The sequence below is a fragment of the Camelus bactrianus genome, chromosome 19 (assembly GCF_048773025.1).
Source record: "Camelus bactrianus isolate YW-2024 breed Bactrian camel chromosome 19, ASM4877302v1, whole genome shotgun sequence".
Taxonomy (NCBI): Eukaryota; Metazoa; Chordata; class Mammalia; order Artiodactyla; family Camelidae; genus Camelus; species Camelus bactrianus.
In genome coordinates this window covers 2923039-2937381 of record NC_133557.1, presented here as the reverse complement: position 1 = coordinate 2937381, position 14343 = coordinate 2923039, and the positions used below count along the sequence as shown (strand labels likewise).

Sequence of the window (14343 nt, the reverse complement as noted above, 5' to 3'; positions counted from 1 at the left end):
AATGCCTAAAACATAAACTAACACCCTGTTTTCTTTCTCTTGGGTTTCACTGGTATCTGAGTAAGTCAGTATGCCATGCTGTTTTCCTGGACAGTCAGAATCAAACAGGCCTTCCTACCCTATCCCATCATGTCTGAACTATGAACTACTTGAGCATCGTTTTTGTTCATTTCCTTCCACCCCTGCCTGCGTAGGGCAGTGACAGCCGTCTCCAGCAATGCATCCTCTCGGACAATGCATTGTAATAGCTCTCTTCTCTTTCCAATTCCGTTTCACATAGTCATTTCTCATGTTCTGTTGGAAACCCCAAAAAAATTCATTCCACACTGTCATCCCTTTGTCCTAACCAGAACAACTCGATCGTGTCGAAGAAGGCATGAACCATATCAACCAAGACATGAAGGAGGCCGAGAAAAATTTAAAAGATTTAGGGAAATGCTGTGGCCTTTTCATATGTCCTTGTAACAAGTAGGTACTGGGTACCAGCTCTAATCTGTGGCGTCCAGTTTTTCTTTCTTTCTTTCTTTCTTTTTTTTTTTTTTCTTTTTTAATGTCAAAGTGAATGTCTGAAGTTTTGTCTTTTTTTTCTTTGTCCTTTTCCATCTGCTTCATTCTGTGGGGATAAAATACTTGTGTTTAATCAGAACAACTGGAACGCATTGAGGAAGGGATGGACCAAATCAATAAGGACATGAAAGAAGCAGAAAAGAATTTGACGGATCTAGGAAAATTCTGCGGGCTTTGTGTGTGTCCCTGTAACAAGTAGGTGCTGCCTGCCTGCCTGAAGCTTTGGTTTCCCAAGGCCCATCTCCAAGCCTTGACAAGCTCATTCCTGCCGGGCGCGAAGGCAGGATGAGTATGTAGCATGCAGAACAGATCGATACCGTCTCCAATGCATTCATCTCATAGCATAGATGATATTAGCAGGAGTTACTGTTGATGCATTAAAAATCAGGCATACTACAGTGAAAGCTTCACTGTCAGCAACTTTTATTGATGAACGTTTCAACATTTTCCAGAAAGTGTACCCCGTGATAGAGACGAGCCTCCAAGAAAGAGGCAACCAGGGAATGTTATTTTCCCTAAACCCCAAAAGCCAAAAATTGCAGATTTAGAAAAGACTGGGGGTAAGTTAGGAAGGTGAGAAACACGTATATCAAGGTTTGATTTTTTTCAGAAGCAAAAGTGATTTGGCCCAAACATGCCTTCCGTAAATTAGTACTACAGTGTTTCACCCTTTCGACTGCCCATCAGTTGTCAAATCTGGTCAGCGGTTAGACCAGAGATGCCGCAGCTGCACCCAGCTCAAGCCTTAGCCAAATTGGACCCATCCCTCTCTAACTCTTCCTCTAGGAAGATCTCCCTGTACACTGGCCGAAATGTTGAAATGTGTAGATTTTGCATGCACGACATCACAAAACATTCAAACTGTTTTCAAGGTTCTGCAACGCTTTTTTGGAATGTAGCAGAAATGTGACATGTGGTTATAAAGGTTTGCAACAGAAGGAACCTGAAAACAAGGGTTCTGGAAGGGAGTCTCATTTGACTAGCAGTGAAAAAAAATGCATGAGCTGATTGTCCAACATGCATTTGGAAATTAAACCCGTTACCCGATCTCCCTCTTCCCTCCCACTTCCCTTTGAACAGAAGCCTTTTCCCTAAAAGCTCTCCTGATCCTAGCTTTTAGAATAGCAATTGATGTCATTTCTAGCTGATTATATGACCATTCACATCCTTTAAACTTTGAGGCTGATTTAAAATATCCCACTTCCTGTTTAGGAGGGGGAGGGGCTCAATTTACAAATAAATTTAAAGCTCTTTTTTTTTCCCCCACCAAAGAATGATCTACAGTAAAGCCTGATTAACTGGAATCTAGCTAACTAGAACCCTCAAGTGTATTTATGCTTTTGCTCCCTTCCACTTTTAGCAAAATTGATCAATGAATAAAAGGGGGGAAAATCCCATCAGGGATTTAAAATGGTTTCTCTTAAAGGTCAATCGAGGCTGTTTGCATTCTCTCACTCAGTTTCCATCCAGCAACTTCCACATCCAGGAGGACCAAACAATAAGAGCTGCTCTTCAGAGGAAAGGCCATGAGACACATCAAGAGAAACCATAATCAAGGAGCAACTCGGTCCTGTTCACTAACCTAAGACTCTAAGGCAGGAAAGTGGTTCAGGAATCTAACAGATATTCAGTAATCACCCTGGCACCAAAATTTTCCTCCATGGCCCACTGTTAATTAGGAAGGTCATATGATTCACCAAAATGACATTGCTAAGCATTCATTCCAGTTAGTCAAGATTTAACTGTACATCCTTTTCAGTGGCCACTTGCCCCCAGGTGAGATTTCTACCTGTTCTGTGATGAATTCCAACAGATACGTTTCCCTATCCATCAACTGTGTGGAGAAAGGGTGGAGGCAGGCCCCCTCCCTCCCTGGTATGGAATTCAACATTCAGATGAAATACAGCCCCTATGAATTTCACTTACTAGTTGCACTCATTCCGTATTGCACAAGAGACCCTAACTGAGCTTCAAAGCTTGACCGAAGTGTTCCCTATTGTGTGTAAATAATGCTTTAAAAACCATGTGTCACAACGCAGTGGCTGGTGGTGCCCTGGACTCTCTGAGGGCTTTGCCCTGTCTCGGCATGTTTCAAAGGACTATGGTAGATGTCCGGCAGTGATGTGAGTCTATGTGCAGCATTGTGGGTGCAGTGATTCGCCTTCGTTCAGAAACGCAAATTTTCCCATCCCCTTGACTCTGCCAAAGATGGTATACCAGACATTTTACATAGCAGAAAGCATCACAAAGTCCACATAACTTCTTTCAATGTGAGGAGGGAAGGGATGGGGATTTGGATTAAAAAAAAAAAGAAAGAAAGAAAGAAAAAGAAAAAGAAAGCCAGACTCTAAGCTCATTAAATTAGTTTTTGGGTTTTGTCCCACTAAGTGGGGCCTTGGCTCTTGGGCATTATGCACTAGATGGTGGGGGTTGCTGAAATTCCATTTGTACAATTTTCAAATTTGTCTCCTAGGTTCCCAATCTGCAAATATTAGAATAAGAGCCAGTTTTAATAGATGGCTATGGTCCTCCAGTAACGGGGTAGTGGGGGGAGGTTAAATTCTGGTGTCTTATAATAGAAAATGGGGCCAGAGGAAATTCTGTTCTTGGACTAAAAAGCATGTGGTTTCTACTATGCAAAGAACCTCAAAACATCTTTGATTGCTAAATTACAACACACCCACCAAAGTATGCTGCACATGTTTCTATTGGGCACAACAGGTATGCCTGGATTTTAAGTCTCTCTCCAAGGCAGCTCAGTGAAACACAGCCCATGGAGACCACACCAGTTCCAGACCCCTCTCCCCCACCACATCCCAGGATAGTTTGAAGAAGGAGTTTGTATCCACTCCCATCCTGTCCTTCAGCCCAACAAAGAAGCCATTGAAACTGCGTTTCAAATCCTCATGAAGGCTATTACTGTCCTGCTAGTGCCCTTCTCGAGAATGGTCAACTTCTGGAGTAGTCTGGCTTAAATGAGAATGCTTCACTTTCTACTCATGCCTGTAGCTGGTGCATGAAGAAGATGTAGAGGGATTTCCCTTTTTGGTGCTAGATGGCTTGTTCTCTCTTCTATTTTCCTGCATTCATTTCACTACGCCTCTTTTACTTTTTGTCTCTGTGGACAAAGGTTTGTACATCAACTCTGGATGTATGGGGACTGTTTGGAAGTACCGATATATTATCTAATTCAAATCACTCTAGAGGCAACTCAAAGACCATCACCCTTGGCCAGCCACCAGTCCTTTCTGTTCTTCATGCCGAGTTGGAATGTTTGATTCCATACATGCGACAGGGGGAAAAAATTCAACAGGGATTCTTTGCATGATTGTGTGTAAAAACTATGTTTTTCTTGGTGACAGTGTGTTGCTGTGGTGTGATGTAGACTCTACTTGGCTGTCTTGTTTTGTGTCTGTCTGCCAGTATGTTTTTCTGTGTGTTTTTGTGTCTCAAAATATAACCATGTCATTGAAATAGAACTGAATGTCCTCCAGCTACCTTAATCCTTGTCTTAAATCCAACTAAACTATAAAAACAAACCAAAACAAGAACAACCCATGGGCAAAGGTTGCCATCTTGACAATTGCAACTGACTTGATTGGAAAGGAAATCCTGAGTAGCTGAGGCATGGTGGTGGCCAACTGTTTGGGTCCGGATTATGATATATCGGTATTCTCTAATGCCTCAAATTAAAACTCATTTGCTTGGTTCAGTTCTTAGCTTGAAGAGGTAACCATTGTTGTTGAAGAGCTTGATGCTCCACCCTCTTTGCTTGTCACTCACCCTCTTTTTTGCATAGGCTTAAATCAAGCGATGCTTACAAAAAAGCTTGGGGCAATAATCAGGATGGAGTTGTGGCCAGCCAGCCTGCCCGTGTGGTGGACGAACGGGAGCAGATGGCCATCAGTGGTGGCTTCATCCGCAGGTGAGCCACGTGCAGCCAGCACTATAAGCAGTTACCTACTTTTGAGGGACAAACCACCCCAGACTGAGTGGTTCTTAAAACAAACACCATTTTATTACTTCTGAATTTGTATGTTGGCTGAGCAGTTCTTCCAAGAGCCTCTCCTGGGCTCATCCATTACATGCAACTGGGTGAGGGAGGATCCAAAATGGCCTTACTTGCTTATCTGGTGGGTGGCTGGGGCTGCCCACAGGGGAGCGTCCATTCTCCTCTATGTGGCCCCTCCAGCAGGAGGGCCCAGGTTTCTTGCATGGTGGTGGCAGCAACCTAGGGAACAAGCTCTGATCAAGCCTTTGCTCCAGTTTCATTAGACCGGGCAAGTCACGTGACCCCATCCAGCATCAGCGTGGCAGTAAACAGGTGTCTCATTCCATGAGTTTCATTGGACAGAACTTATTAAAGAGATTGTTTACTGAGGTGTGGGCAGGGTCAATTACAAGGAGTGGTGAAACACTTATGAACTAGCCATAGCAGGAGTCTTGAAGGAACAGGAGAGAGCTAGCACCAGAACCAGACGGCAGTTATGGCTGTGGGCAGGGGCTGTAGGTCGAGATACAGCCTCTGTCAAACCCAGCAGGAAACAAGAAAGGGAGATAAATGCCCCGACCCTTCAGCCTCTTGCCCTTCAATCTCTTGCTGGCCATTAGCCAAAGCCTGCTGGACATCAGTCAGAGAACCTGAGTGATACAGCCATAGAGAGGTTAGCCTCTCTGAGCAGAGAGCAAAGAAGGCCAGAGAACAGATCTGGAGGTACAAAAAGAGAATAATGAATATTCCTGGCTTCTTATTAATCATTTCCTTTGAAATCTGGAAGCAAAAGCCACCTTAAATATCTATTAAAAAATCTCAAATCACACAGATCTGCAATTCAGAACTCAGCTCTCAAGAGACCAGAAAACAGAATAATAACAAATATTCGTGTTGTTAAAAAGAAAAGAAAATTACTATCCCTTCTGACAGGTTACTAGACTATGACTCAGCAGTGACTGGGGTAGCTGTTTGTACAGCCATCTATACCCAGGCCATTGTAGCTGATACTGCCAACCAATAACCCCGATTCCAAGAATGAGTCACTGCGTTTATGTATAAAGGTCTAGATATCTGCCTAGAACTTCACAGGAGAGAATCCTACTCGTATTTCTAACTGCTCCCAGGGAAACTAGACCACGAGTTCTCAATTCACATTAGAATAACCTGAGCAATTTTTTAAAAGTTATTAGTGCCTGGGCTTAATCCACGCCAATTGAATCAGAAGCCCTAGAATTGAGTCCAGGTATCAGTAGCTTTTAAAGCTCCTCAGGTGATTCTAATATGCACAGAGGGCTGAGAACCCTGGAACCAGACGTCTGTCTCAGCTGCTGGTGATCATTTAAATAAGCTTCTTTTCTATGTAAGAAAGCTAGGAAGTTCCCCTTTCATTTTATCCACCCTAGACTTCTCTAAAATCCTTAGTGGGCCAGTCTGCATTAGGATTTACCATGGGGGATGGGTTTTAACCCCTCTGAACATATTTTAGCCCATCACCATCCATAGTAGGAAAATGTTAATTAGCCAGAACATTCTGGAATAAGTACCTACCATTTACAACAAAGAGTTAATGCCTTCCTAACTTTCAAGCTGAGATACTAAAAAAAAAAAAAAAAAAAGTGAGAAGGCACTTTGGGTAAGGCACTTCGAGAGCCAACTCCTTCCTCCCCACTCAAATTGAAACAAAGAATTACAGTTCTCTCCCTTGAAATTACCCATTCACAATGTCACCTTTTGAAAAGCCCCATAGCATCAAAATCTGAGCAAATGAAAATCATCTTGAGCAAGTAGTTCCCTTCGGGGTTTGGGGGTGCCAACAAGATTAAGCGTCAGACTGTCATTCTCATTACTCTTCCCATTGATGTTGATCCCAGACGGGAAAAGAGATGAGTGGAGAAATTCTCTGACTCAGTACAATAGCTTTTTCTTTCATTCTGACTTTGACTCTTGGAGATTTGGATTGACATTGCAGAAAGGAAAACACAGTTTCTAACTAGTTCCATCTTCCATTCTCTGACCTGGAATCCTCCCACCTAAAATGATTTTATCCTTGAAAAATGAAAATGGGGATAAACCTATGAAGGGAGGAAATGAAGTTTTGGTGGAAGTGAGAGAAGTAGTTAACTTAATCTATTTAATATGCCTGCTTTAAAAATAGAAATTTAAGGATTCGATAATGCAATTTAAAAAATTACTTTCTAATGTACAAAAGCTAAAATGTGTTCTCATATTGAATGAAGATTTTAAAAGGATAGGATTGATACCTAGAGGTCTACAGATTTTTCCTACACTTTGGGTCCTCAGTTTTGAGTTTTTCCTATATTCTGAAAATGTCTTTCTGATTCTCAGGGTAACAAATGATGCCCGAGAAAATGAAATGGATGAAAACCTGGAGCAGGTGAGCGGCATCATTGGAAACCTCCGTCACATGGCCCTGGATATGGGCAATGAGATTGATACACAGAACCGCCAGATCGACAGGATCATGGAGAAGGTGAGCATGTGGCAGTCAGCAAGTTCCCAGTGCTCCTTGCTTCCTCTGAAATAACCACTGAGGAAGCTTAATGGGCATAAGATGACCCACAAGCCATGACTTTGGATTCAGGCACTGAAAATGTCAGACACGCATTTTCCAAGACAAAAGTCCAGCAAGAGATGAGTAAATAAGAGGGGAGAATTTAATTTACCCCCACAGGCACCTCTATTTCAGGCACTGTGCTGGGCATCAAAGAACATGTTAAGATGAGAAAGACACCATCCCCACTGCCAAGAAACTCATAACCTATGGGAGCAGTGAGCCTCCAGATGAAAATATAATTTGCCACACATAAAATGCGAAGTCAGGTTAGAAGGGGAAAGATTTCAGGGGTCAGTCAGGTGATGGGAAAATCTCCACACACAAAAAAAATGTTGAATTTTAATTTAGTCTTGAAAGATGGTTAGGAGCTTGTCAAGTGGAGATGATGTAGGAATAGAATCAGGAAATGGGGGAAAGAACAGTTATTTTAGGTTAGCCGGAAGATGGATATGAGCTTTGATTTTATAAGTGCCAAAGCTTTAATGATAGTTCAAAAAGAGCCAGATTCCATTTCCAGTTCAACAGTGCACAGGTCCAGCTCTCAAAGTAGGGAACATAATCTGATGAAGTTGAGTTCACATAAGGACACCAGATGTCACTCTAAGACTGCGCCCCCTAGTGTCAACAAGAGGCATAAGGAAGAGTGGAGAAAGTAGACTGGGAAAGGGTGGCTTGGGGGCTTAAGGTGAGGAGGGAACAGAAACACTGGCAAGTTTTCATAGAAAGACTTGGGGTGTTTTCGCTTCGGCAGGACATATACTTAAAGGAAAAAAAGAAAAATACAAATTTGGAGCACAAAATCTAATATTCTACACTATACAGATCAGATACAGTTTCCATGTCCTTGTATCCTCCCCACTCCTCAATCAGTAGAGTCCTAAATATTGCTTATAATCTCTTAAGATGTCCAAATGCCAACAGGGAGAAATGAACACATGATAGGTTTGATGATAACTGTGCGTCTATAATCAATTCTACTCGGCTAGTCTTACACTATGTGAGTTTACTCCTTGGAAGATATTGAAGTTTTGACCCTGAAACCCTGAGGGGTTTTTTCAACAATTCATTCCACTTTGGTGAGGGAAGAAGGATGCTTTTTGAGCTCTCTTGTATCATAAGGCTAAATGCTCAGTTTCTTGGTACCCAAACATCCCCCACTGACTTGGAAAAGGAAGGAGTAGACATAAAGTGAATGCTTTGCCCTATAGTGTTCTATGCACTTTATATTTAAAAATACCTGATCATGTAATATTTTGCCTAATCAGTATTGAGCTGTACAAATGTCAGTGTTGGCTGACAAAATACCTGTGCTTTGCTTATTTTTATAAATCATGACATATTTATTATTGTTAAGAGCCTTTGGTGTCCTAAAGCTTTTAAGGCAGTGCAGATCAATAGATTTTAGAACAGAACAATTTTAAAAAGCACTGGAGCCAACACTAACTGACCTAACCCATTATGGCCCAGAAAAAAATGATGTAAGAAATAATTGCTGAACTATCTTCCAACAGGAAAATGATTTGAAACAAATGAAGAGTAGTCATTTTTTATCAATGGACCCAATTTACTCACAGACGAAGGGAGATAATGTATCTCTAACTCAATTAGAGTCTCAGAAGGAGAAGTTCTGCCAAGAAAGAGGGGTCAAACCTTTATTGACAGGTCTGGGCTTTAAGCAAGCAAAAGTTTTCCTGGAAAGGCAGGTGACATTTTAATTCTGCCAGTTTGCATTTCTAGTTCTTTTCTTTAGGGAAAAACTTTCATTCTGAGCCTCATTTACTACAAGGGTAAACACATGTACAGCCATAAGTTTTAATCAAAAGTCAAGCAAGTGGATAGGAAATAGACATCACAGTTTATACCATCTTTGAATACTGAATTACTTAAGACCTGGGGAAGGTGTTTAATTGCCTTCCAATAACCAGACATTTTTTCCCCTGAAAATCACAATCAGGGCACGATTTAGATATAGCCCACCTCAACTCAACATTGCCCCAAATTATACATGTTGTATGTGTCATACAGTTATTAGCAGACTTCCGCCTTCATATGTAAGTTCTCACTTCCAATAATAGGAAATGGTGTGCAAAGGTATCCTGCATATCTAAGATGAAAATCACATTGTAGGACTAAAGATAATCCTCTGATATTTCTCCCATATTCTCTCATGACCCCAACCACAGCCTTCCCCCAACTCCATCATTCATGATCCTTTCTCATTACTTCAATTAGCAGTGAGGTTTTGGGAATACAAACCAATGTAATTTTCAATATAGTTCCCTATGAACTGTCAAGAAATTACTTTGTCGGTTTAAAACCCTTGTTTTCTGATTTAGGGTTTTTATGTATATATACTATCTTCTAAGATTAAAAAGGTACAATTCTTTCAGAAAACTATTAGAATGGAGCAAGTTTATATCAGGTCTTTATGGGAACTGTTGCTAAGGAATTAACTGAGTGATATTCAAACTTAGATTTAAAGTTGTCAGTGGTCGATGCCACACACACATTGAGATACAGTAAAGCTGAAACTCACATTTTTTTAATTCTCCCTGAAGGAAACATGATGTTTAAAAACTAAGATCTTGAGTTCCAGCAGGGTTTTCTTGCTCACCAGTTTCATGACCTGTTTCCTCGTCTGAAAGATGATAAGAGAACAGTTCAAATCTGGGATCAGAACAGGCTCCCATGTGGTGGTGGGGGGTGAGTGTCCACTTCTGAAAGCCTGAGCTGTGGTATGAAAGCTACCTGCCATGATCTGAGGTTGAGATTTCCAGAGTATTCAGAAGGGTAAACTAAACAGCTCCTTCTCCCTCTCTTGCTGGCTTTTTGGTGGGTGTCTTAGCTTTCTCACAAGGGCAATCACGTAGCACATCTTAAGTATAGCAGTGAGTTTAGGATTCTCTAAATAGAAATCTGAAAACAGGAATGGGATGTATTGCATAAATAAAGTCCTAAAGCATATAAATAGAATAAGTGCAGACACATTCTTCAAATACTGGGAAGACATCTAAAAGATTATCTCGGGATTTTTTTCTAAAACCACTTCTGTTATGCAATAAAGACACGACAGCTTTCTTTTTTTTTCTATATCAATTTTTATTACTTTGAAGTCATAATGTTGAAATAGAAGACATAGGCAATATGATATATATATGACACCATATATAAGCAAATATGTTATCAGTATATATAGTTTTGATTATTTATGGCTGTGCTAAAAGCATAAACATTTTTATGAGATGGATATACACCAAGTTCTTGATAGTGGTTATCTTTCTCACTGCTGGTGAGAGTGTAAAATATTATAGCCCTTATGGAAAACAATCTGAAGTTTCCTCAAAGAATTAAAAATATAACCACCATGTGATCCAGTAATCCTGCTTCTATATGTATAACCAAAACAATTCAAAGCAGGATCTCGAAGAGATAGTTGCATACCCATATTCAATGGACCATTATTCAAAAATAGCCAAGAGGTGAAAACCCAAATGTCCGTCAACAGATGAATGGGTAATGTGGGCTATACATACAATGGAATATTATGCAGCCTTAAAAAGGAGGGAAACCAAGGACATGGTACCTTTCATATCAGGTATTGTGTGGGCTGGAATTCTGATATACTTCATAAAGAATTTAAGTGGGAACCACTGATGCTTGTTGAAGATAGATCTGTTCTGCTCCTCCTGGAGCCTTTGAGAATATCCAAAGAGTAACTTTATGCTCTACTTCAAAATATCCTCTTGCACCATCATGTAAAGACTCACCAGTGCATTCTATTTTTTGAGGAGGGGGAATTAATTAATTTGTTCAATATTTATGAAGTACATGCTATATGTGAGGATATATGCTAGGTGTTGGGAATACAGAGGGAACAAAAGAGATGGAGTCCCAGCCTTTACAGAGCTTCCAATTTAGTGGCACTTGAGAATCATCTCCAATTTTTTTTTAACTACTGAAGTTACCTATTTTTTTTTCATATTTTATCTTCTTTAGAAACTTCTTATTGAAGTGTATTGATTTACAATGTTAGTTTCAGGTGTACACCAGTACATTCTTAATGCAAGAAATTCTGGAACGTTTGCCTCCAGAAATGCTACCCATTTTTCAATGGATGATTTTTCTCATTTGAGCAGTTCTCAAAGTTAAGTCTGGAGAAATAGTCAGCATAATCCAATCTTCAGGAACATTTCATATTGTTCTGAGCCTGTAATTTTCCTTTGCACCAAAGTGTCATTATTTCTGATGGAATTCATAGCTAAAGAGGGAATATTTAAGAGTCAAGTAAAATTGGAGAGAATACCCATTATCCAAATTAGGTACCTAAGATCAAAAATATGAATCTAAAAGTAAAAACAATCAAGGAAAATTAGTGTTCTATCTTACTTGTTTTGATAGTCAACTTTTGATTATCCAAACAGATGGTAGAGAGTCATTACCAGATAATTCAGAGTTATGCATAATCTAAAAATATTTTTATTTTAACTTGGTAAATTTCTATTTGAATATTAATAGCTCTAGTTTCCCAGGAATTCACAATTAAACTGAATAGAGAGGACACAACTTGGTGGAGATTTGAAGGCCCCAAGCACAAGAATAGATGGAAAATCAGTCCTCATTGAATAAACACTGGTTTATAAAAAAAGCAGTTCAGTTTGAACAGAGGTGAATGCTTTCCATAGAAGTCATTGCACATCATTACAGAAGAGAAAGTCCTTTGCCCTCAAAAGGACACTTTGTGGTAGGGAAAAGAGTTATGAGAATTAAGATCTGGCTTCTGTGATCATGTCTAAGCATAGCCACAAGCAATGGTTCTGGGAACACAACACAAGGGATGGTTGATTCTGATCAGTTTCAAGATGTCTTCACCCAAGAAAGGGCATGTGAACTGGACCCAGAAGGATGAATGGAATGTTAATGGGTCAACTGAGTTTTGTTTTCTTTCCCCCCTTTCCAGGCTGATTCCAACAAAACCAGAATTGATGAGGCCAACCAACGTGCAACAAAGATGCTGGGGAGTGGTTAAATGTGCCCACCTGCGTTCTCTTTCAAAGGCTGTCGGGCAAGATAGCACCTTCATGCTTTTTCTCGTGGTATTACGTAGTAGGTCTGCACACATGCACACATCAATCCGCCCCCATTGTGAATATTGTCTTGTGTCATCCATCAGCCCAACAATACTATGTGTCTTTTGTTATTTCTGGGTCTCTTTCCGAAGGCTGTATATAGTGGTCATTTGGTGGCTCTAACTCCCTACATAAGATGTCTTGGGTTTCATTTTTCCTTTTCTCCCCTCAGTGGCGTTTGCTGAATGACAACAATTTAGGAATGCTCAATGTGCTGTTGATTCTTTCAATACACAGTATTGTTCTTGTAAAACTGTGACATTCCACAGAGCTACTGCCACGGTCCTTTCTTTGGGTGTCAGGCTCTGAAACTCTCAAAATTTGCTGTCTTTGGTTCCTCGCGGCTGTCATCCGTCTCTATGATTTCATGATTAGACAATGTGGAATTACATAACAGGCATTGCACTAAAAGTGATGTGATTTATGCATTTATGCATGAGAACTAAATAGATTTTTAGATTCCTACTTAAACAAAATATTTCCATGACAGTAGCATACTGGTGAGAAAACACACACATACAACAACAGCAAAACAACAACAAAGCATGCTCAGTATTGAGACACTGTCAAGATTAAGTCATACCAGCAAAACTGCAGTAGTATCACTTTCTTTCTGTCAATATTTAGACTTATTAATCATAATCATCCTTTAAAAAAAAATAATTTTAAACAAAGATGGGTTTGACACACTCACCATTTAATCATTTCCAGCAAAATATGTGTTTGGCTGAAACTATGTCAAATGGATGTAATATAGGGTTTGTTTGCTGCTTTTGAAGGCTATGTTTTGGAGAAAGCAACCTTCTGTGAAACAGTGTGGAGATGTAAATTTTATAAGGCTGACTTATTAATCACCATTTCCTCTGTGGTTTGTTATCAGTACAATTCTCTGTTGCTTAATCTAGGGCTATGCACACCAAATTGCTGAGATGTTTAGTAGCTGATAAAGAAGCCTTTAAAAAATAATATAAATTGAATGAAATATAGATAAACTGTGAGATAAATACCATTACAGCATGTAATATTAAATTCCTCCTGTCTCCTATGTCAGTTTGTGATGTGATTGACATTTTGTAGCTAGTTTAAAATTATTAAAAATTATAGACCCCAGATGTCTGCTTTAGTTTCCTCAGAGACCCCATCTGATTTTGCACTCACATGAGAAGAAACCTGGCTACCAACCCATTGCTCCTAAGAAACCAGTTCTATGTGCTGAGGATACTGTATGAGAAAAGCAAAGGTGTCCCTCCTAGACATGATCCAATGGCAACTGAAACTTGGCTTGATATTTATCATCTGTTTCGGAAATGCTTGTGTGTAGATTCAGTGTTGGCTGGGGGTGGGGTGGGAATAAAGTTTTCTAGGTATGGAAAAAAATTCATGGAAAAAAATCAGTGGTACACAAACTTGGCCCTACATAGATTTAGGGATATCCAGTGTCAATCATCTCTTACCTTCCTTCCTCTGTCCAATATACTCTGCAAAACTGAGCCCACCACAGCCACCACCACTGCTGCCCCCACTTTATCGAACAGCTTTATTGACATATCAGAAAATTCACCCATTTAAAATGTATAATTCAACAGTTTAGTACATTCACAGAGTTGTGCAATCTAATTCTAAAATATTTTTATCATCTGCCCCAAAGAAACCCCATACCTATCAACAATCACTCCCATCTCACTTCCCTCAGCCATTTGTTTATTTTCTGTCTATAAATGTGCCTGTTGTGATGTTTTCCTATCAATAGAGTTATACAATATGTGGTCCTTTGTGATTGGCTTCTTTTATTTAGCATGAGTTCAGGGTTCATCCATGGTGGAGCATGTAACAGAGCTTCATTCCTTTTCATGGCCAAATAATATCCATCGTATGGAAAACACTGTGTTTATCCATTCACCCAGGGATGGACATTTGGATTGTTTTCGCTTTTTGGCTATTATGAGTTATGCTGCTATGAACATTCATACGCAAGTTTTTGTGCAGACATGTGATGTCAACTCTCTTGACATCACCAAATTTACCACCATCGTTGCCTCTGCCACCAACACTTCTACCAACATCACCTCCGCCATCACCTG

At 40.0% G+C, this 14343-nt stretch overlaps 1 protein-coding gene across 2 annotated transcripts in view; it reads left to right on the top strand.

Moving 5' to 3' along the window:
- The window catches only part of SNAP25 (synaptosome associated protein 25), a 75451-nt gene extending 62079 nt beyond the window's left edge, over window positions 1-13372 (top strand). Inside the window, exons 5-8 of one of the 2 annotated variants that reach the window (XM_010949990.3) lie at window positions 645-762; window positions 4367-4492; window positions 6908-7052; window positions 12094-13372. In XM_010949990.3, the coding sequence (XP_010948292.1) occupies window positions 645-762; window positions 4367-4492; window positions 6908-7052; window positions 12094-12162 (458 nt within the window). In that variant the 3' untranslated portion in view covers window positions 12163-13372. Of the gene's footprint in view, window positions 1-350; window positions 469-644; window positions 763-4366; window positions 4493-6907; window positions 7053-12093 lie in introns of both variants that reach the window. The other variant, XM_010949991.3, reaches the window with a different exon arrangement.
- Window positions 13373-14343: the final 971 nt, after the last annotated feature.